General features: G+C 44.5%; 1 protein-coding gene across 1 annotated transcript in view; it reads right to left on the minus strand.

Moving 5' to 3' along the window:
• Positions 1–22,740, minus strand: part of T265_03282 (hypothetical protein) — a gene marked incomplete at both ends in the record, with an annotated part of 37,627 nt that extends 14,887 nt beyond the window's left edge. The window contains 6 exons of the mRNA XM_009167728.1: positions 12,444–12,494; positions 13,071–13,288; positions 18,213–18,410; positions 19,713–19,815; positions 20,945–21,024; positions 22,497–22,740. Of these exons, the coding sequence (XP_009165992.1) occupies positions 12,444–12,494; positions 13,071–13,288; positions 18,213–18,410; positions 19,713–19,815; positions 20,945–21,024; positions 22,497–22,569 (723 nt within the window). The remainder of the gene's footprint in view (positions 1–12,443; positions 12,495–13,070; positions 13,289–18,212; positions 18,411–19,712; positions 19,816–20,944; positions 21,025–22,496) is intronic.
• Between the last annotated feature and the right edge of the window lie 744 nt (positions 22,741–23,484).

Genomic DNA, 23,484 nt, shown 5'->3' on the forward strand with positions numbered 1-23,484 from the left:
GAAATTGTTGGTAGAGGGCGAGAATAACGGATAAACCAACCATGAAGTCGATTTTAGGATACAGGTTCAAAGTGATATACAATAACACCACTGACCCAGAAGTCCATATACTGAAACCTAACGACGGGAGTGATTTAACGATTACGCACCATTCGGGTTCTGTCTGTTCAAACCGCAACATGCAGAAAAGACCTTTCAAAACATAGAAAGAAAGTAAATAGGCAAAGAAAGGGCCTCAGGGGATCCGGCAGAAACTCGGCTCGGATATTGCTAAACAGACTGAGCCCCATGTAATGCGTAATGGTGAAACTTGTAAAGTCAAAACACGGAGTAGTGCAATAAGATGTCGTAAACCGACATTTAGGTTGCCGTGGTCAACCGTTGTCAAGGCATTCAGCGACCAGTTGAATATACCAGTGAGGTGCAGCGTCACTTGGATAAACCATCGTGTCTTCTGATTCGTGCGTTTCTAAGAGCAGTTGGCAACAGATGTGTCCAGCGTGAGTGGGTGTGTCGGGTCTGTGCACGTGTACGCGTGGTTGTGTGTACTTTGATAAGGACGTGTCTCCGTCTGTTGTGCTGGCTATGATGCATAATTGTCGAGATTTCTGCTGGAAACAGAGCTACAGTGTCTACTGAAGCCAAATACGCAGGCCAGAGAGCCAGGCAGCTGCATGTGCAAATGACGGAACCGAAATGAAGTGAGCGTTTTCCTCCTAGAAACCCGATTGCGAATCAGCAGTTGCATACCACACACTCGAGTTCAGCCATAAAATCAACTTCGATGGTGCAAGTATACTGCAGTTATGATTCAAGTCGCACGTGGAACGGGCGGGCGCTAAAGCACGAGATCAACAAAAGACCGCACTGTATCAACAGTAGTGATGGCGCCAGCGTCCCGTCTATCTGTCCTAGACACCTTAGTAGTCATAGGAGCCAGGTGTCAAGCCGGGAACCCAAGAATGACGCATCACAGCCAGCACAATCACGCGTACACGCACACAGATCTAACAAATACCCACAAACGTTCGTCGTGACTGATTCCCAACCGATGTCAGTGGCGATCTTGTTGTCAGTTTCTATTCAGATTGCCCGAATGAGTGCTTGGAGGTGTAGGCATCTCGAAATGATTGTAGTGAGCTAGCACTAAGTCAAACTCGTCCACCTTATTCTTTTCTTCACAGGAGCGTACTAATCAGCAGACATAATAACGGCAGGGTGTTTTGACTTTAATATTCCGAAAAATCCCATTTGGAGTAAGAACAAAGATTGATTGACGAAAATGTTTTCGGCAAGGTCTCTTCAAGTCACACAGTTGCAAAGGTTGAGAAAGCAGTATTTAACTATCAGAAAGGTCAGATTCCTGAAATTAATCTCAGGACGCCCGGAACCTACTGAGACCCTAAAACTCCAAAATGTCATCAGGAAAGCAGAAAAGCATCCAGGCCAGTCAATCTTTTAATCAAGTCAGCAAAAGCCTATGAGTGTTCAGGCGCGCCACAGAAGCACGACCGAATGCCATCAGCGTTCAGGCATTTCATAGAAGCACGATCGATGTTTGTGGGTGCTCACTTAACGCCTATCAGTTGGCCTGGATAAATGTCCGGAAGCGCGGGGCCGTTATAGCTTTTGTACTCGCATGTACCCTCTTGTTTGGAATAAAGCTGTTGTGTACCCACGTCGGTGGGCACTTTTATGACACCAGGAACTGGACTGGGAACAGTAGTTAGATATAACATTAACATAATTGAATGAGTCTGGTGTACATGGATTGAACATCGAGTGAGAAGTGACACTGGCTATCTGTCGTGGAATAACTGGTTCAAGCCACCATAAGGATGGTCTGAGTTCGTTAGTGCTTAGCACAGGGTGTGTGTGGAGGGAGGTGAGCTGGACCCCGGCAAGTACAACACGCGAACAAAGGGTTTTTGCTGACAAAGGAACGGGTTGTGATGTCGTATGATGTTAGCGCCAGCCACTGCGATCGTGAGTTGATGTACCGATTTGGGTTGATTAGCAGGCGCCTTGTAAACAATACTGATGCTTTGGCTCGGGACCACATTGTGCGCCGTGTCTGCTAGATGTACGACAACGCTGATTATCGTCCTGCTAGTTCCAGAACCTGGTCAGGGTGGGTTGTGTTCTTTCATTCTTTGGCCAAGTTGCTTAGTCGTGCGTCCAATGATTTCCGCTGCACACCAGCAAGAAAATGAATATACTAACATATTTAGGGCGTGGACGGGCACTATGTCTTTGGGATTAAAGGAACACAGACAATTGCTTGTAAACCAGGTTCGGAGAGTTGCGACCGGGGAAATATTGTTCAACCTAGTATAAAGTCTTCTGTTCAGTAGGTCGGTTGGTACGGCACCCTTAAACGGAGGGCTAAAGTTAACGTTTTTTTAACTGTGACAGTGACAGTGCTGGCTTGTCCCCTGTTCAGATGCTTTATAATAAAATCGTCTGTAGACTGGTTGTCTCTCAGAACGTTGGCGACAGTTAGGATTTCTTGTTCCAGCGCATCATCAGGGCATATCATCTTCGCTCAGTTAGTTAAGTTTTCAATCAGATTCCGTTTCTGCTTTAGTGGCCCGGATTATCAGGCCTTAGGAACACCGATCGTTTCAGCGCACCATGGTGACGTCGTTCAAGACCGACATCTAGAAAGCAGAAGTTGTCGGTTTCTCCTACCAAAGTGAATTGGTTGGCGGTGTGAGACTTAGTGAATTTGAAGCATTAAATTGAAGAAATTCCATCTCCGCTTTACCGTTCAATACAGCGAAAATGTCGTCCACATATCGGCAGTAGAACTATGTTTACTCTACACTAGCTTTCAAGGGACCATTTTCAAGTTTGCTCATTTAAATGTCGGCTAGCATCGGGCTTAGTGATGGCGCAGTGGTTAGGGCGCGAACTTACTGCCCGGAAGGTCCGTGGATCGAACCCGACCTCTGCATCTCGACTTCCCCTATCTAGGCTTGGGCAACTTGGCAGGTTCCTTCTGGTGACATGGCAGTTAGGCACCCAAAGGGTGCTGTAGGTGAATCCAGTGGTGAGCCCATGGCGAAGCCATCAATTTGACGGTATAGCATGTCATTTAGCAATAGTTGCACATTTGATGTGCATCGCAGGAGGAGTTCTCGCATCCCTCGTGCTTCCTTCAGGTTGCATGGCAGCTAGGCACCGGAAGGGTGCTACAGCTGAACGCTCTCTAACGCTCTCTCGCAATTCGTTGACTGGAATCGGTAAGTGAAAGTTATTTGCATCTATGTAGTTATATGGGTACTTGAGCATCACTGACGGCCGCTGAGGAATTTCACGATGCGTGAAGATCTGACTCAGACGAAAACGATTCAATCTATACCTAGCTGGTTCACAGTTCCGCACATATTCTAACGAATTTCGCACCGGCTGCAGGTCGGCTAACCAGACATACCAACTATTTTAGTAGGCAAACATTTCGCTGCAAAATATATCGCAATATGCGACAGTGTTTATCATGAATGGATGGTGTGTGTATGTATGTGTGAGATGGAGTAACTTGTCCGCATTCAGTATGCTGCAAAGGTATACGGAAAGCCACAGGAATTTTCCAATTCACGTACTCTAAGTGGATTTTTCGAGCATCAGCGTTACTTACCCACCACTCCTGCATGGTATGGTCGGGAGCCACTGGCGCTCACCAGAGTAGACTCAAACTGACGAATGAGAGAGGAACTAGTAAACACATGCTATATGGTGAAGTTGCTTAAAGGTTGAAGAATTGCACAATATAGTAGACATAGGGTCATTGCCAGGAGCCTTTGACTGAAAACTATGCCCAAAAGACAGTGAAAGGATGTGGGATTTTGTTCCGGGACCCTTCCTGACATCGGAGCCAAACTCTCAATAGTATAACCCACCTAGCTACAGGGAGCTGATCTGCCCCGAGGAGGTGATTAGTATCTCTAGAAGGACCCAAACGATCAAGCATAAAATGCCAATCTTTCAACGCAGCAAGGCACCTGGTCTGCATTGTCTGCATCCCGTACTCCTCAAAGGTGGGGTGGACGGTCTTCAGAGGATTTCGAACAAAAACGGAACAGAGCACCTCGGCCGTCATCCCAGTCTTCTACAACGGCACAAGAAGGTCATGCGAAAACCACCATGGCATCAGCCTGGTGTCCATTGCAGTTAAGATGCCCTCTGATATCATTTTGCGCAGGTTGGTTGACTACCAGGAGTTACAGATTTTTGTTCATAGTCACACCACTATCGTTTGAAAGGTCGTGTTCCTGTTCTGGCGTTATCATTCCGATGAGTCCACACCAAAGTGGAGCACGGGACTCGAGTTTCGTTCTTATCTGAGCTCATCAGCAGTGCATATCTAATGGCCGTGTTGGGATTTGAACCCCGGACATCTGACATGCGAGGCGAGCGTGTAACCACTACTCAACCAACGCACGCTGGACGCATCTGAATTTTCACGTCTGAACAGGCGAACGTGTTCACACTTGAGCGATGTGGCTGGTGTGTCCGACTCATCGAACGACGACCCAGTAACTGTCCTGGTTGTGACGATCGATTGACCCGCCAGCGTCGCTCTTCCCAAGTTTGGCATCCTTCTTGATCTGGAAACTGCTTTTCAGCCCAACCCTGTGTTGAATGGAAGTGACTGGTAGGTGGACAACCTATGGCCTAACTAACGAGTAAACTCAGTTGGGTTAACAGCAGGCACTTCTTTGAATGTGGCCACCGGGACTCAATGTTTACTGACACTGACAAACATGGCCCAATTACGCATTCACTAACGCTCGTGCATCAAAGCTACCGCCTTTAATGCGTAGTTGGTTGGTTGCTGGTGCTTTCAGTAATATACAATGTGAGGCAAGTGATATCACCACCGCTTCGAATACTTGGCTATCTCTTACGGTCTATGTTCCGGTGACCAAAACTCTGGCATCTGGAACCAACGCACACTTGGTACACAATTTATTCGTGATGAGCTGAGCAGAACCGAACAGGTCGTTTATTATGGGGCCGATTACCAGTGAGTTGTGCGACCTCAAACGTAAATGCTTGAACTAGTACGGCAATGGGTGGAAGGTGTCAAGACTGGTCGAGTTTTCATGCTGGCGAATCAACGAACAAGACCTCTCAAGACAAATAGGTCAAATTAGGTGCTGGATGGAGTTAATTTAGTGTGGGGGGAAATCTTAACAAGTATACAAACAATATGTCGGATAACCAAAGCGCAAATCCATCGAATGATGTCGTGCCAAATGACCAGCCGAACTCCACTCACAACCTAGTCGCGTCATCTGATCGCTTCCGCTCCGCATCTACAACCGCAATTGTTGGACTGTCAATCTTTCTGTTTGCAGACATCATGCGGTGCTCCAGCTATCAGAAGTCTTCTCAATAAAGTTTGTGACTGCGGTAGCCGTTTGGATGTGTCAGAAAATTTGCCCGTGTGCGTGTCCGTTCGCCACTCCATCAACAAACTGGTGGTGGCTGTAGTCGTTGATTGGACGCACGTCTGATGGTTTGCATGCGTGCATCTAGTCGTCGATAAATCAGAGAACTATTTGTGTTAACTGGACACGTGACTCAGTTATATGCTTATCCGTTACAAGGCAGACCTGTTTGGTCGCATTTGCACAAAATACCTGTCCTTACGTACGCGCTTTTTTGATTTACAACTTGAAATACTGGTGACGGGGATGAGATCCAAACCCACGCGGAGAAAACCCCAACGGACTAGCAATCCATAGTGAACATTTTCATTTGCTGCAGCACAAATAACAGTTGGCTCAACACTAGTTAAAACGTTAGGAAAAACTCTAATACGAACCATACGATAATTGAGCAAAAATCACCAGCGTGTCATGAATACCTCTTAGTGGTGTGGCTATGAGAAAACAGTTGCATCTTATCGAGGCAAAACGAATAAAGATTTGGTCCGTTTCGTTGGAGAACGCTTGAAAGCCATGGTGTAGATATGTTTACCATGCAGTATTTGGCTATAAGTCTAGAGGCCATGAAGGTCATATGAATGTAAAGATATGCGTGGTGTTGAGTGCCCCTTTATGTCCTGGAGTTTTAGGATATAGTGGTTTCCCTCAACTAGAAAACCTTTTATTTGTCACTGTCAACAGCGTTGATACTATCAGGTCCTCCAAAGTGAATTAACCGATACAAGTGTAACGGTGATACTACTGATGGGAAGGCATGCGAATAGTATGTTTTCTCGTAAATCCGCTTTGCGTCTCTTGAAAAGTTAGATCTATCACGGAATATGTGGAGTCGCTTTGTAGCATTTGCTTATATTTGAGCAGAATATCCAGGAAAGTTCAGGAAGACGCGTTCAAGGAGAAGAGGGATATTCAATTTTGTAAACAAAATGCATATGAGAGTTTTGCCTCCCTGTCCAATAGTTCGTGACTGTTCAGTTGGTAATTTCTAATAAATAACTCCGCAGCGAAGGCTTGCTTGTGAGTCACACTCCACGCGGAGGTTCTGATAGGGTTCCGTCAGTAGTACCCCGTAAGGCAAGAGATTGCCGCTTGGCTAATTGGCAGTGCATATGCCGGGGTTCGAAAAAAGGCTCAAATACCAACCATGAAACAGGTGCGGGAGGAGGGTGTTTGGTATACAATGGCTAACTTCGCTGTTGCACGATAGTGGTCGGTCACCTTGCCGTGCAGTTTTCCTGTCTTTTCAATACTACGATTACCGGATTCAGTGCAAACAATAGTTGGTATCGACGCTGGGGGAACGCACACTGAAAGCAACAGAGCCAATAAATTCCTCCAGTTTGATGACGGATTCGAATAATAGGTCCTGTTTCATTCACCAGAAAAAATACAGCAGAGAGATTTGAATACCTAAGAATATAGCACCTTAACGGATCCCATAGCAAGGATATCAGAGGACAATTTCCACCCATTTGTAGACCTCATAAAGTTTCAACTATTACAATCTATGCACAGTCAACTAGGCTTTAAATTCATGCGTTTTCTTGATGGTCATAAGGTGTAGAAAATAACCCATTTTTTGCATCATTGCTTCAGCTCAGGTGATCCACAACAGAAGTGGAGAAGTAAACGGCACAACATCTATTAATTTCTCAGCTGAATTGCCTGCCGATAGTCTGTACACTGAGTTATCTCGGCAATAGTATGAAAAATGCATGAGCGTATTGAATCATCAAGCATCGCACTGTTATCAAGTATCTTTTGCCTTTAGAACTCATGCTGTGTAAAAGAAAACAATGAAATCGACTAAAAAGGACATCACGAGTGAACCAGCTGCCCCCGTCTCCATCAGACCGCGTCAGTCATGGGATAGTGGGTAGTCAGCTAGAGCATATACCAACTTTTGGAGAAAAAACAAGAAGCTATGTATGAATCGACGCGACGAACCTAGTAGTGCATGTCGACAGTACAAAGACTTGAATTGTGCGCAGGATTACTAGGCGGAACATCAAGGAGTTAATCCAAAATGTGTGGTTGGCTTTAATCCACTACTTCGCAGAAATAGACTAGAAAGCACCGTCACAACATACTCACTTTCAAACTTAGCTGAAAGCGACTTAGTTCGTCTGAAAAGATAACTTACTATATATACAACACGGGTAGTTCACTGACAAACGGTGTGGTATCACTGGATTTGTAGAAACCACTCGAGTATAGGTTTAAACACACAGGAACTGTCTACATCTGTAAGATTATAGTCAGGTTGTTATGCAAGTGGTTAGGCTGCCTCCTACTTCTGTTTTCAGTAAGTACCTTGTTTACATTCAGAACAGTGACCTGAAATTCTGGAGCAATATGGACCTCATTGGAGTTCCATAGTAGTGCGCATAGTCAGATATAAATGCAGGCACTCTAGCGACTGAAGTAAGCGTGGTTCGCCAACATTCCACATACAATGGTGAACGGGTCTGGATTATCATGCTTGAATACATCAACATGTGTGCGCTTGGGTGACACTTCTTTTGTTGACGTTGCGTTTCGCTTGGCAACCTGATTCATCCGTATTAATCTGAAATGGTGTTACTAACAGGGATTCTGCTGACTCCATACGAATTTCTAGATGAATCAAAGGCAAAAGCTGATCAAAGCTGTGAAACGATGCTCCAACAGGTGTCAACAGGTTTCTTCACCGAGCATAATGGGGTCTGATGCCCCGCGTTGGCTTCAGAAAACCTATATCTTAAACCTACACCTTAAACAAAGGGGCCTGCATCGTCCAAGTCCAGCGAATCTCAGCATCAGGTTGACGTAAAAAATTACAAATCCTCGGATACGAACCGGACGGAATTGGCTGTGTTGGCTCCACAATTCCAAAACAGGAACCATCTGTTTCACGAATCACTGACTGGAATGGCAACCGATTTCTGTTAAGCTGTGGTGAAATAAGATGTCCAACAGCCACATATTACGCTCTGCCGGTTACCTAGTGTCCGATGAGCCAGACAATTCTACTTTCCGTTCCTACGACTTGTGTCCGATGCAGCAAATTGCGAAACGTACAATGGGAGTTGTTAAGCAAACCAATCGGAAGTGGTGGATGGCCTGGTTTTTTCCGTTAATGCTAGAGGCACCTCAAAATTTGCGGGCTTGCATTTTCAACGTCTCCCAAACGCAGCTTCAAGCTATGTGAAAAACACAACAAAAAAACACCACTTCAAAGAGAGGTTACCGCTCTGAAGAGGGCACAGGAGCACTCCCGTCATCCGCGATCAGGTCCAGTATAGCAGTCTACTAAGATTGGGAAAGTTGCTGACACTCATAGGAAGAAAGAGATCAACCTAACGCGAGAAACGTAGATAAAAGCGAAGATCAGTTACGCAACTCATTCGTTACAGTAGAAGGCGATTTCTCGGATTTTTTGAAAGGCCGGTAGTCCTCAAATTTTTCAGTCCCGATAAACGACGCTATCACAACAGGGTAAAGGTTGTTGAAACATCTTCAAAAATAATATTGATCGAATTTGTTCCTCCGGAGGAACGACCGTCCTCTCGAGAGTTTCAGTACCTCTTCCTAAAACAGCATTCCACACACTGCATGCGGAAAGGGAATAAATTCACACTTCAAATATTCTCCATACCACTGGCGACGTAGTTCTATTTTAGGGTGACCTTGATATTCAGTTTAATGGTTCCCCAACCAACTAAACTGACTCAACACCAATTAACTGATTACGCCATCGCCTCCAATGCTGGGCTATACCTTTGCTGTCTTCCGCTTTTCGGTGACCGAAACTATAGCAGGTGGAACCAACGTGCCCTTGGTTTTTTGCTGGTGAACTGAACTGGACTGGACTCAGACGCTACAGTACATGTCGGAAATCGTCCAGAAATTAGCACGAGGTGGGTTTGCCGCTCATTCAACCTGCCAACGTGGGATAACATTGGGGAAGCTATTGAGGGAGCATGGAATCCTGTCAAATGAGGGCATAACTACATATTAGCATGTGTAAGAATAATCCGATACGGGAATCATGTGGACGCAGTTCACTAGTAGAAGCAGCGAGTAGATTACTACCAAATTGTCACGAATCCGGTTAGCTACTGTTGTCTGGTTTCCACCACACCGGACTTTGTGCAACTGCAAGGGCCCTATCAAGGCATGTCCCGGTCGAACAAGCGAACACCAATCACATGCAACATCGCTGTGACTATTACAAAAACGATCTTTAACGAATGAATGTGCCTGAAAAACAGCACGAGCCCGTCGGAACTTAACGGAATCAGACAAATTCGGTTTGTTTACACACACATGCACGCACTTAAGAGTACGACTGACTAACGTACAGTAGGCGGATGGATAAGAAATGTCCTGCGTAATACTTTATTAACGTATATATTGAGTATTTCAGTGTGAACACACAAATCAGTATTTTCGCAAAGAAAAATAGCTGGGGTTATAAGTACCCAGGATAGGAAATAGCTAGCATTCATTCTAATTATGAACACTAAGCTCCAGTCCCATGAGATTTGTTTTGAAATTAACCCCCTACAAGAGGTCGATTTTCTACCTTCCAACAAAGACCATCCTCACTGTCCACATGGTAAAAAACATTATCCCAATAACGAACAGGGTGCGAAATTCATGTAGCAAGATTTTATGTACTTTTGAACCAATGAAGTGTCTGAACAATGACACAAATACCGGATTGCCCACTCCGTTTAAGGAGGTCTCGGCATGATTTACATTATTACGGCACAAAACTACCCACAGTTTTCTTCCCTCATAAGGATTATCGTAGCCGAACGGTAAGGGTTACCCTAGAAGGGACCCAGTAGCGCAGACCTCCTGAAGGCACCCTTCGGAGTGGTAGCAACTTTGCTCCACTTTAGTGATCACCTGAAAAAAACAATCAAGCAAATGATCCATTTCTGTTCTGCTTCTTCCACAGGAGAAAAGGAGCGACCGGTAGCGACCAGTTTGCAAGTTTGTCTCTTTTGGAAGTAACCCTAAAAACACGTTTCAGATGCCACACAAAGTGGTCTTTTTTAACGCTGGATCCCACGCAGATAAAATATTACAATTTCAGCCTTTGATAATCGCCAAAACACAGAACCTAGAACTGGCAATACAGCGAACTATTGGTAGTGTGAGTCAACTGATTGTAGATCAGGTGTCTGTTGCTCTGTTGGTCAAGTTCGGTAGTCTGCACCAGGCACGTGGAGGCCATGTCTTGCGTTCAAGAGGCGTGATTACACACACACACACACAGATATTCTTTCCGAACGCGTCGAAAATACAGGCTGTTGTCGAACGCGTATGAACCGTATACTCGGTGAGAGGCTTTCGTTGTCTAATCGGGTCCACTGAATGTATGCGACTCCCAATCTTATGCGCTGTTTCTCCGGTGTATGTAATCAGTACACGGAAGAATTGGTGGTACAATAATTGACGCCTGCTTCGGAAGTCTTCATGTAGGTTTCGGCCTAAGCCAACAGTTACTGATAGCTACGGAGTATAGAGTCTCAATTTTCGTGTGAACACAATACCGACAAAAGTGCACAGGATTTAGGAATGGATGACAGCAGTCAGTTGAAGTCAGCAAGTCGCGTTCCAAAGGGGCGTTGCATGTGACGATAGGTCTGCATAGTCTAACTCAAAGTAAGCAGCGGATGTTTACTGCAATCACCGCAAAACTGAATGTGCAGCAAAATATCCTTAGAATGGACAGAATCCTGGGCTCCAGAGAATATATTGCAGAGAGATTCTTTTCTCTCGGCCGCAGACAGAGGAATAAACCAACTGTTGATTGGCCAGTTTTCGAAGCACACGGCACTTCGGGTGAGGATGAAGCCCACAGGAATAGTAAGACCAACTGCGGTACTTCCGGTGTGTTCGAATCGTACTGATAACGCGGCTATACAGGAAATTGCATATCCGCATCGAGGCGGATGGGTTGAACAGCGTCGCGGAGGAAACAAGCAACAACAAAGATGCCACATGTGTTAGCAATTCCAACCTATGGAACAGCGACAGTGGCAGTCAGTGTCAAGTGCATGAATCAACAGACAGTCAGTGGCATGCATCCATTCAAATGGACCCATCATTCCACATTACCAAGTGTTCCTCAGACAGTACTTTTTCAGATGGTTTGTTTAGGCCATTTGTTTTGGAAAAAGGCCTTACCACCAATTTCGTTGGCTTGTTGAGATCAACCAAAATTCGGGTCAAACGTCCGCTGACTTGCCGGACGCCTGACGAACATTCGGCTCGGTCCAAAAAATCCTGTTGCAGCAGGATTTCACAGTGCTAAGTGATGCGGCGGTATGGATACGGTCAGTGGTCTAAGTTACCTTCCCACGCACCATCGGTAGGTGTGCAAAGAGTTTCCGTCCATTGTCAAAAAAAACGCGAATGAAAATGAATAAATAAGGGAGGACTGTTCCAAGAAATAGCGACGAAAAACCTTGTCAACCACCGCAGAATAAGTAAAAATCTCACAGCAGTAACACCTTTCCGGGTGCTACCCGGAGGAAGCACGAGGGCTGGGATACTGCCTAGACAGGGGAAGTCGGGAGGCAGAGGTCGGATTCGAACCACGGACCTTCCGGTCGCTAAATTCGTGCTAACCACTTGTGCCATCTCACCCCGACCGCAGAATAAGGAAAACAAGAAATCAGGATGGCGAAGCTGGTGGCGAAGGCTGGATGCTGCTTAGAACGCAATCAAGCATAGAGCAGAAGCGAGACATAAGTGAACGAACATACTGGTTTAAGCCTTTCCTGTCCTTTCAATTTTGGTATGTTTGCAAAAACTGAGATGTGACAGTTTTAGTTCAAGGTTGATAATTTGAACCCAATAGAGTTCTTCTCCTTGGCTTCTAACTAGCCCAACCGAATGGATTTCAGCAACACCTCAAGAATGAAGGGTACAGAAAAATTGCGAAAAAGCATAAGGCATATGAAAACGAGATAACGACGGACAACTTACAGGGTAATAACCGTCTTTCTCAGCTTCCGAAGCAGAGAGCAAATATTCGTTCTGCGGGAACAGGATAAATGGAAAATGGTGCAATCTTAAAAACTGACTCCATTTCCAGAGAGATGTAACTAAAAATGCAACAGCCGAAAGTCTTCGGTCTATGCTCGCGGACGACTTCGTCTTTCTAGCGTCAAAATAAAAGTTTAGACCAAGCTAAATACTGTCAACTTTTGGGAAGTCAGACCTGTTCTTCTGGTTCTATACACCTGAATCCCATATAATTTACTCCATAGGGTCGGAAGGTCCCACAATCGACCCTGGAAATTCGCCCAGCAAGGTTCGATTAAGGTGAAAGGAAATGATCGGTCACCATCGGCAAAGCCATTCGCCGATCTGATTGACTGCGCTACCTACAGTTCTGATACAGCACCACAGAATGTTCACAGATGACATCAACAGTGGTTGTCTTGAACTGATAACACAGAGGTAGGTAAGCTCAGTACTAAGCCCATGAATGCAATAAGCCAACTATAGTACAATTTTGCCGTTAAATCGCGACCAATCAAGCCAAAAGCAATAAAAAGTAAGTCGTCGGTTCTAATAGCATTGATAATAGAAGACCATTGAGAAACTTACTCCTGACGCTGGTGGGTCACGATATCCATCGTCTAGTCTAGGGTGCGTCAATGTTGGATGACTAGCAGTCACCACACTTGGATTACTTGAACGATGTGTACTGCTCAGTGGGACCGGCGAAGGCAAGGGTTGGTTCAGTGCAACTCGTCTTTGTCGTGTGTCCCAAGTGCCTTGTGTTCCTTGAAGTGAACTGGGGTAAGGAGGATAGGCTGGTTCGACTGAAAGAACGGAGGTAAAACAGCATGTGTATAATATTTAACGGCAGGCTCAAGAGGTTCTAGAAGCACGCTTTGTTGTAGTGCAACAACCGTGAGGCGCGAAGAAAGCGCACCTGTCAGGAGTGAGTAACCAGGATGGTGAGGTCCCAGTCCCATAGCACTATCAGAAAACCGTTCATTGGTACCACAAAAGGCCTACACCTCCAAGAGCCAGCTGTTTTCCTGTTGCTGAAAGTGTTCACTTTCAAAAATTGCTGAGTTACTACGGCAGATTGCCCGTCAGCATAAAAAAATTAGGTGTTTGTTACTAGTGATGATCCAATTGTGGAGGTCACTATTAGGGGTCTGTTGAAAAGAGATAGGACAGCAAAGTGCCAGCGTGACAATGGAAATACGAAGAGATGACTGCTGTACTGATGCTTCCAGTTTCCAGTAAGATATGATGCAGATAGGAAAAGGTCGGCCGAGCCAGCTGAAGAAATGCAAAAGCTTAGAACAACTAAGCTAGATAACAACTAAGCTACATAAAATCCTGGGTTGCCATCGTTTGGTTCCACCCAGACTGGCAAATGATATTCTGAGACCAGAAACCCTCTCCATAAGAGACAGTTATTTATCGAACACAGCAACTACCCTCTTGGTATCAACGAAACCGAGGCCATGCGCTTGATTGGTTATGTGTGGTTACTTGGCGAGGTCTGATGGTGCGGAAGTGCACTAATCTCACATAAACAAGACAGTTTGCAAATAATGTCATTTAACTATGGCAGTTTCAATCTCAACGTATATAAACATACTGGATGTACACCTCACGGTTCAGTACTAGGCAATGCAGTGAAAGTCAACAGAGTTCCATATGGCGTTCACATAAGATTAGGGTTGATAGGTATAGTGTGAATTCGCATCATCTAAAACTTTCGAAAAACTGTTGATCAGGACAATGATAGTGATGAACCGGAGTGTCATCCATTAAATATCGACACTTAGACTCACATTGACCCTGCCGAAATACGTATCGGGCTTCTGCATTATAAAGACAAGACAAATGGCAGAAACTTCATTGTGCGAAGTGGGTAGACAAGCTGAGAGATCTTCTTCAATGGGCCCGTACAGACAGAGGTACGCCCAACCCCTCTGGAAATCGTAACGGAGGACGTGCTAGTAAGAAGCAAGCCTTATTTTTGCTTCGGACGAAGTATTTGTACGAAATGACAAGGTGAAAACGACTATCCTGTGCTAACACTGGGCTGATATAAAACGAGTTTATCTGAAGAGCTCACATGCGGACTATGAGCCAGCTGATTTTGCACGCCGATCCATTTGGATGCTGCCTGATTAAACTGTCTACTTCGGTTACATCAATCTCATCAGTAGACATGGTAGGGGAGGACCAGATCATTTATTCGCAGAGGTTTGGTAAACTATCGGTGTATTTATTGCTGGGCAGCATTTCGCTTTTGACACAAAAGCTTCGTCAGGCCAAGTGAGTAAGTAAGCAGGCAGTTAGGCGGCCAATTCGTGAGATTTTGCATAACTAGCCGATATGATCAATGCTAAGTTCCTGTTTTTTTAGTTAAAAAGGATTACTAACCTCTACGATGAATCGGTTAGGAGGGTCGTCTTCATGTTGAGACCGGATTTCGCGGCCTTGATTTTTCGGTCTAGGACACCTTAATGGAATAATCCCCTTGGGAGTTATCACAGATTTTGTTCATCAGGGGGTGTCGAGACGATTAGTTTGAGGTTGGGTATCTAATTGGATCTTACTCTGCTTGGATTTTGTACTTTTAGACCCAGACCATTTTGCTGATAGCTACACCCCGCCTCGTGTCGTCTCGGTTGATCTAAAACCGCTTTCCACGCGCTTGTCAGTTCTACGCCCTCCATTCCATTCACCTTGGGATGCTTCGCGATTTCCACCGACTCGGCCACCAGCTGCTGTGGTGTAATTCTCAGTCCCCGTCTTAGAATGTCCACACTTTCCAAATCTATCCTGTGCCCAGTGTCTAGTGCATGCCATACCATTGCCGAAGCTTTGACTATCGCCTGACATTCATCCGCGTTTCTCGGTGGCCTGTTAATGCATCGCTTATGCTCACCGATTCTGGTTTGTTATTCCCTGGCTGTCTGACCTATGTAAACCTTCGTACAGTCGTTACGTTTTACTTTGTATACACAGTTCCTAGTCCTACCAACTGGAAGGCGATCCTTCAACTGCCCCAAGTCATTCCTCAAGTACAGGATCACTTTAAGTACTCAAATTTTAACTGATATCCGTGACCGCGCATGTCGTCTCCACCATGATCTTCAGTCGGCACTACCGCCTGCAGAATTCGAACTACTTGATACCAAAGCGAAGGAACTAGAGTCAGTTCAAGGTAAACAGTGCAAGGACAAACAAATAGGGATTGCTTTCCATGACTTGCTGTTTTACTAACACAATAGAAAAGGGTAAGCCATCTGCCAGCTATTGCAGCGTAGTCAATTTATCAGGTAGACCGTTAAGTGACGAAAAACATTGTCTCGCAGTAAGTGAAAGAGTCATAAGGGCGGAAGAGATCATCCCTAGTGTTTGGTTTGTGTTCCAGAAGCTTCCTTCAATGGAAGCGGAGAAATTACGTCTACAGTTGGTCACAGTCCTGAAATCCCAGCAACCAGCCGAGCGAACAGCCTCAGACACATAAAAACATGTAGACAGTATAGTAATTACAAAGGCAGATAAAGGTAAAGCCGCGTTCGTCACGAATAAAAGTTACTAACTGCAGAAAGTTCGACAACACGTAGCTGATGGGCCCCACCGACAAATTAGTGATGGAACGATTGTGTCAATAATGAATAAGAATAAGGGTGAAGTTGGAAGGTATCTAAGATCCGTGATAAACCATCTGGGGCAAGGTAAGTGGTATCGATCGTACCCAGAAAGTGCAATCCAACCACGACTTTATGGGTTACCAAAAAGCCACAAGGAGGGTGTCCCCAAATGTCCAATAGTGGATGGCATAGGTTCACCACCACATGGGCTGGCCAGATTTCTGGCAGATATCCTTAAACCACTTGCTGGCAAGTCACCCACACACATCCAAAAATCGTATGACTTTGCTAAAAAGTAGCTGGGTTTAAGTTAGAACTTGATACAGTTCTTGTTAGCTTTAATGTCGGCTCGACGTATCCCAATGTCCCTAAAGCGGACGACGAAAACAGGCGAACAAAATCTGTGGACGACTTCCAAGAGGAATATTTCATTAGGATATTCTAGACCGAACAGCAAGGCCGCAGAATACGGTTTCAACATGAAGACGATCCCCCTACCCAATTTATCGTAAGTGTTAGCCATCCCCACTAACCAACAAACAGGAACTTCAGACCGATTTCAGCAATGATCAAAACGGCCAGTCACAAGGAACCTCACGAATCGTCTCCCTGAATGCTTTAAAAACCGATCAATAGCTTACTTACTCACTTGACCTGACGAAGCCTTTGTGTCAAAGGCGAAAAGCTGTCCAGCAATAAACCTTCCGGTTCTTTACCAGACCTCTATGAAACGATGAGGTCCCAATCGGTCCCAAACATATACCAATTGATTCGGGACCGGATCATCTAAAGTTTCCTATCGAAAGGCTGTAGGATTCCTGGCAGGCTATCACGAGAAATTTGGGAAGATATCCTGCAAAAAGCTATTACAATGAAAAAGAGATAGATGGGTAAGAATATATTGACGCTAAGAAGTCTGAATAAGCTTTCCGTATTGTGAGATTGATTTCAATTGAGAGTATGATGTGCTCGCCAACAATAAGATGACGAATCGGGTGGAGCTACATGTGACGTAAATGGTTTCCTGGTTAGTCAAAACGCTGGAATATTGGTTATCCATTCTACCTGATAACTAGTGCACCACTGCACCCAACTTTAAGCCGACCAAACAGGAAAGACGGTCGGTGTACGGATCGAACTGTGTAGTCCACTGCTGCATCAGACATGAGAAGTATCGGCATGTATTTATTACGCAGTCCTCACGCATAAACATTCAAGGGCTCTGCGCCATACAGCAGCGGTCGCCCAGTTGACCGGCTCCCTTTCTGTAGTACCTTTTCATTGCTTACGTATTACTGATGATGCCAGTAAATCGCAATCCACAGGTACATGGTCTCTGCCTGATTTCAGCCGACGAGGGAGTGTGTTGATTTCCCATCGATTGCCTCGCATCAGGCAGAGAAAACCACTCGCGGTGAGACAATGGACAGACAATCCAATCCACAGGTACATGGTCTCTGCCTGATTTTAGCCGACGAGAGAATGTGTTGATTTCGCATCGATTACCTCGCATCAGACAGGGAAAACCAACCGCGGTGAGACAATGGACAGACAATCCTCTGAGTCTGAAGAAAACCTATTCAACTCACCTCGTCAGTGTGGATATCGAACCCAAATAAAAAGTAACATTTAGGGTGTATACTAATACTGTGCTAGTGTATCATGAAGAATGAAAAGTATACAAGTTTATACAACAACTGCAAACGGACGGCAGTGAAGCATCAGCATCGGTAAGGCACAGCAGTATCACCCATCGTGAATCACGCTTTCGCAATCGGCAAGCCATAAATGAAATCCGTACGTTGTTCGTGCATGTCTGGTATCCACAGTTTTGCGCTGTTTCAACCTGCCTCCCACTTCCACTACCTGTGAGGAAATTTTGTCCCTGAAAGCTCCAGAAAATCACACCAATGGACAGCAACTTCACATTTGGTCTCATTGTCAATGAACGCCACAGATATAACAAGTTTGCAATCGAAAATAAAATTGATAGTTCACAATGTAATGATGGCCGTAGATTAGACAATTTAGCTACCACCAAACTACCCATCTCACAGAATAAATCAACGGCCGTTATAACGAGCCTTCACTAAGTTCCTCCACAAACACATACCGGGTTGAGAATTGTCCACAAAACCCTTGACCTCGACAAGATGCCGTACCCAATCGGACATGCTCTGTGGGTCGGGGGCTGAGAAGTAGTAGATTCGAGATTTTCCTTTGTGCTTCGTGTGTATTGAGAAGACGTTGAGCCATTTCCCAATCTGATAGTCATCTGCAATGCACTCACAGTTCTTTAAGTCCACATGGCCTAAAAACAAGATGGCAGGAGCATACATGTCAAAAAGTTACCGGACTAGCCGATGTCAAGTGTCGAAGCATGTGTGGGAATGGTGTGAGTAGTGAGTAGTGAAATCAAAATCCTATTAAGAAATGCCCAAAAAGATGGTTCGATTATCTCTTCCAGGGAAACCGTTTAGCAGAAGAAACTGCAAACTGTTGGTTCCATGGAAGTTCGATTGAATTTTAGGACTAGAGTGGAATCTTCTGTTCATATTAACCTGCACTGCTTGTCCCCCCAGATTTGAAACATGATGAGCTAGCTGAAATCGATGTTCTATTTGTTCCGATCCCATCCGAATTTATAGATCTTTAGGTTATTGTTGACAGGACAACATTTTCCCAGAACTTTCTGTTTGTATGAACCCTTGATACACCATGTGTTAAGTTGTACAGATCAACCTGCACATTTGTCGGCCTCTTACTATCACGCCACAGGTGTCATGAATAGTTAACCTGGGTCGGACGTCATTAACAGGAATCGATAGGGTATTTTGGCAAATTCTTCTTGCAGGATTGTGTTAGAGCAAGTGACACAGTTGAATACGAAGTGTCTAAACTTGGCCAAATTAGCATTCCTTATGTCTATACTCGGTTGTCTAGCTGCTATGCACAAAATGAATGAGACATCCGGCGATTAATTTTGATCCTTAGGTAAGGCGTACTGTTTTTTTTTCGAAAATCAAACATTTGACGGACTCTGCCCGGGGTTGAGCCGATATGAGTGAGATGGAGAGAGTCAAATAGTTGGATTGTCAGATGACTCCTCTACCAACAAGACGCTGGACGTGGACGAAGACTCCGACAAAAGGAGTTATTGACCTCAGTTTTAAAGTGTGCTCACAGCTATGAACACAATGAAGAACGAGGCTACACAGGGAGCAGATGAGACTTCCAACATATGAACTACGACCATCAAACATTATTGAGTAAACATCCTGTCCTGACTGTACATGAGCTACAATATGGACAGTTGTGATTTCAGTATCTGCCATGAAGTCCTCCATCATCAGTGAAAGATAGATCAGGCATTTGCATGGGTTCTCATTTCTATGGGGAAATTCCCATTCAGAGGGTAATCTATGCCAGAAAACGGATACCTGTCCACAAGTATTCTATTTCAGTAATGTGCGGCGTCATCTAACTTGGACTATTCGACAAAACTGAATATAAAACAGACCTGAAACTTTGGTCAGTGGGACGGTTGTGAACACATAAGGAAGTCTACGCAATAAACATTGCAGAACAGCAACACAAAGACAAACAGACATACCTTTCAACTTGTGGCACTGTTTATCTTTGTAGTACTCGAAAAAAATCCCCGTTGTATCTCGAGAACGAACTTTGTAAAGGACACAAAATCGCTGGCGCCAACGCTGAAAACGTTTACAAAATAAGACTAATCAATGTACAGTACAAACAATAGAGAAAATGATGGTCTGAAGTCGAATTCTAACGCTCAGTAGCTCGCAAAAATCCGGTCTTAAGTGGGTGAATTGGCTGAGAGTCCACCCATAGTGCTAGTTGGAAATTCATCCAACGGCAACAGGTGGACAGACACCCCCAAAACTCTGTCATACGACTACATTTATCTCTGAAATCATCCTACGTAACGATATGAGTTGACTGGAACAGACTAAGTGGGCCGACTTATCTGCAATACAAACTGCATGCATTCATGAATGTCAGCTCGCTTATTTCTTCGGGACATATGAACCTTGCATAACCATGTACTCCATTTCTTTCTCAACAAAACGGAGCATATAAATATGCTTACCAGAGCGCATAGGGATTGACCTGAATTGCCGTTTTCGCTAGTATATGTTTAGCTGTAGAAACCCGTGAAAAAAGTTTGCTCATGGTAGCTGGAACGCTGAGGTGTTCCCGTACAGTACAAGCAAGACAAAACACTCGCTTGGATTGGGATAAAAAGCATAAAATGATACATCGGATATTGCCCATAACCAGTAGTAATTGCTTGCGTATTCAAAAGCCAAGCAGGTCATAGCCAATTCTAGCCAGTAACAACTACACCAACATGTTTTTGCATATTGCAATGCATGGGAAATACATCAACAAACTTCTCGGAATTAGAGAATTCTGATCAGATTCGACTACTAGGAAAAGTTGAGGAGGGCAAAATCGCAGTCTACTAAAACTGAAATTCGCCAGATATGAGCGAACGATAGAAACGTGCAGAAAAAACATTCAGTGCATTCGTTTCCTAAAGAACTACAGGTCAAACAAGTAGCTAACGTCACGGAAAGAGACATCGCGCGATCACCCACCTTCTTGATCAGTGGCGAGCCGAGTCCTCCACAACCCAACTATGGCGACAGGAGAGAAAATTAGTCACGATATTATAGGAACTCACATCCCAGAGGGAACTGAAAGGTCTATTTTCTTCAACAGAAGGAGGTGATTTGATTAGAAAGCCGGATATTATTATCTCCTTCTGTTGTTCAGGCCTGTGAGAAATCAGACCAGATGAGGAAAGAAACTCACGCGTGAAAGGAATTGAAATCCATGACAATCCAAAGCGAAAAACAGATAAGAAACAAATCCAGGTGTGATTGTCACACAGACTAAATTGGAAAAGAAATGACAGAATGCATATTACGTTCATAAATTTAAGAGAATAGAGCGGCTCAAGTTTGCCATAACGAAGGACGTCAAAATAGTAACCAAGAACCGGTAAGAGGTGTTTATTCTCGGGATATCCGACGTTTTTATTTGAATAATTAGCTCAAAAATACAGAGCATAACTTAGAAAGAAGTGAAAAGTCCATATGGATTATGGCTATAGTTAGTAAACAGCTTGTCTGGTGTTAAATGACCCAACACACCTGAACGACATACCCAAAGACAGCATGGACTATGGCAACATGATGGAGTTAACTTTGAAGGGAACAATACATTACAAAGATATACATGTATCGCGATATTTCAAATATCGTGGCGACTGAAACATGAGGCAGCCTGGTGCAGCACATTCAGTTGCCTGAGAACATCATAAACGAGAGATTCAGCTGGGTTCCAGGTGAGTCTCTCGAAAGAACCAAATTAGTTTGCAAATCAGTGCACATTCGCTAATTTCGTGCAATTTGGCTTCAAGTAGAACATAAGGTTGACGGAAACCCGGGGACTGCGCCTACCTGATAAGCCCCAAGAAGGGTGAAACCGGTCGTGGGCTGTCGATGGATTTTCAGCAACCTTATGAGTAGCACATTACAAAGGAACAAAACGCTATTTTAGCGAAATGAGCACGCTTTAGGAATGTCCTACCATCCGGTTACCGAAGGAGACAAAAGTGGTCATAAGATACGGAGAAGCTGTTACGGCCATGTCAAGTAAAACAAAGGGCACTGTTCGAGCAGCTGCCACAGTATGAACCCGTGGTACATAGCTCTGCTCCCAGAGTGCCCCTTTCGCATGAGTATGCTTACAGAGCCTAGAAAATTCAACAAACTCTACAGTCCAATTAGGAAGCGCATTATAACATCAAAATAACTCTAAACACAGATCGTGATGGTGGCCAGTGGAGTTGGGTACTTGATTGTTTTTGTACATATATACGAACATTAGCTTCAGCCACTCAGTATCAGTTGGGTGGGTCGCCTAATTATCTACTGACTGACTACAGACTGAATACAACAACGTGACTAAGACTTTTAACACCTTTTGTTGCTTCATTCTACATCTATCCTGATGGCGTAAACAAGACTGGTCTGGCCAAACGGCATAACACATGACCGAACCACAGTAACTGCATGAAACGTCTTTGTATCGAATCTTTAATCCGGTGTCCACTAGATGACATACCACATACCTTATAAGTAGTCCAGAGTTGGAAATCTGGCGTTTCCATTGCATAGAAGCAACAAGCCACAGATAACGAGGATCAAAGGAAAGTAATCATCTTAAATATTCCACGCAAAGTGACCGTCTCGCACGCATACAACGGTACCACGACGTTTACACCTACGCTTTCACAATGACACCACAAGTGACTAAAATAGTGGAAATTCGGAGGAGTTTTGTTCAATCTACCACTCACTTTGTCGATAGCACTGCAAGAGGAAGCGACAGATCAGATACACCAGTAATACATACTGGCGCTTAGCTGTCATTCAACATGAGGGAAGAAAGCCGTAGTAGGGGGTAGAAAGAAGGATCGAAAGCGTGCCAAGTCCCACAGGGTTTCCAAACACGTAGAACCCAGTCGGGAAGGCAAGAAAATCTCACAGCACTCTATTTGATCGTAGTCGCTTTCATTTCACGTTGTCATATCATGGCCTGTTCCTGGAACAGAAAACAACGTATTCTTAGGAAGATGGTCGTTTGGCATGAGTAATACACGCCTCAATTATTTTAACGCGGTGAGCTTAATATGTTGCTCAGCCCGCTTACGCACTACTTGGTCATGTAATCACTGCATCTAGCTGACTCTTGCCACAATGGAGGGATATCGGCTATCAATAGTTTGAAGACGCCCAAGATTTTCAGATCTAACGACCATAAAGTTGGATTGCCCTTGTATACATCGTATTGTATACAAATATTTAACCTCACCGAAATTCGACTGGGACCAGTAATGGGGCAAGTTGGCGAAAGCCGTCTCACCTTCGTCATTCACGCATTGAATTCATCAGCCGTAGTGTAATCAGGGCTTATCCAGATTCGAATATATGTGAACCGACCAACAAACTCAGGTTCTTCATTCTGAATTTCCAGGGAAGCACAATAAGATGGGAAATCCCAAAGTAGGACCCCGTACTGTGAAGATACAAAACGTATACCGAAACACGAGACCACCTCCCATATTCTGTTTGAAGTACTTTGCGCAGATAAATAAACGCCAAACAGGAAACGATGTCTGCATAATCCAAGTAAAGTGGCTGTGATGCCTATATTCATGGCCCCTTGGAGCGACAGCTGGATGACAAAGTCGGTGACAATAAAGGATGAGGAAGCCCTTCACTAGTTGTGAAGAATCTTTTAAACAACTTACCGCACATCCTAACCGCACGTATGCTTAAGAACTT

Source organism: Opisthorchis viverrini (genome assembly GCF_000715545.1).
Source record: "Opisthorchis viverrini unplaced genomic scaffold opera_v5_47, whole genome shotgun sequence".
Classification (NCBI taxonomy): domain Eukaryota; kingdom Metazoa; phylum Platyhelminthes; class Trematoda; order Opisthorchiida; family Opisthorchiidae; genus Opisthorchis; species Opisthorchis viverrini.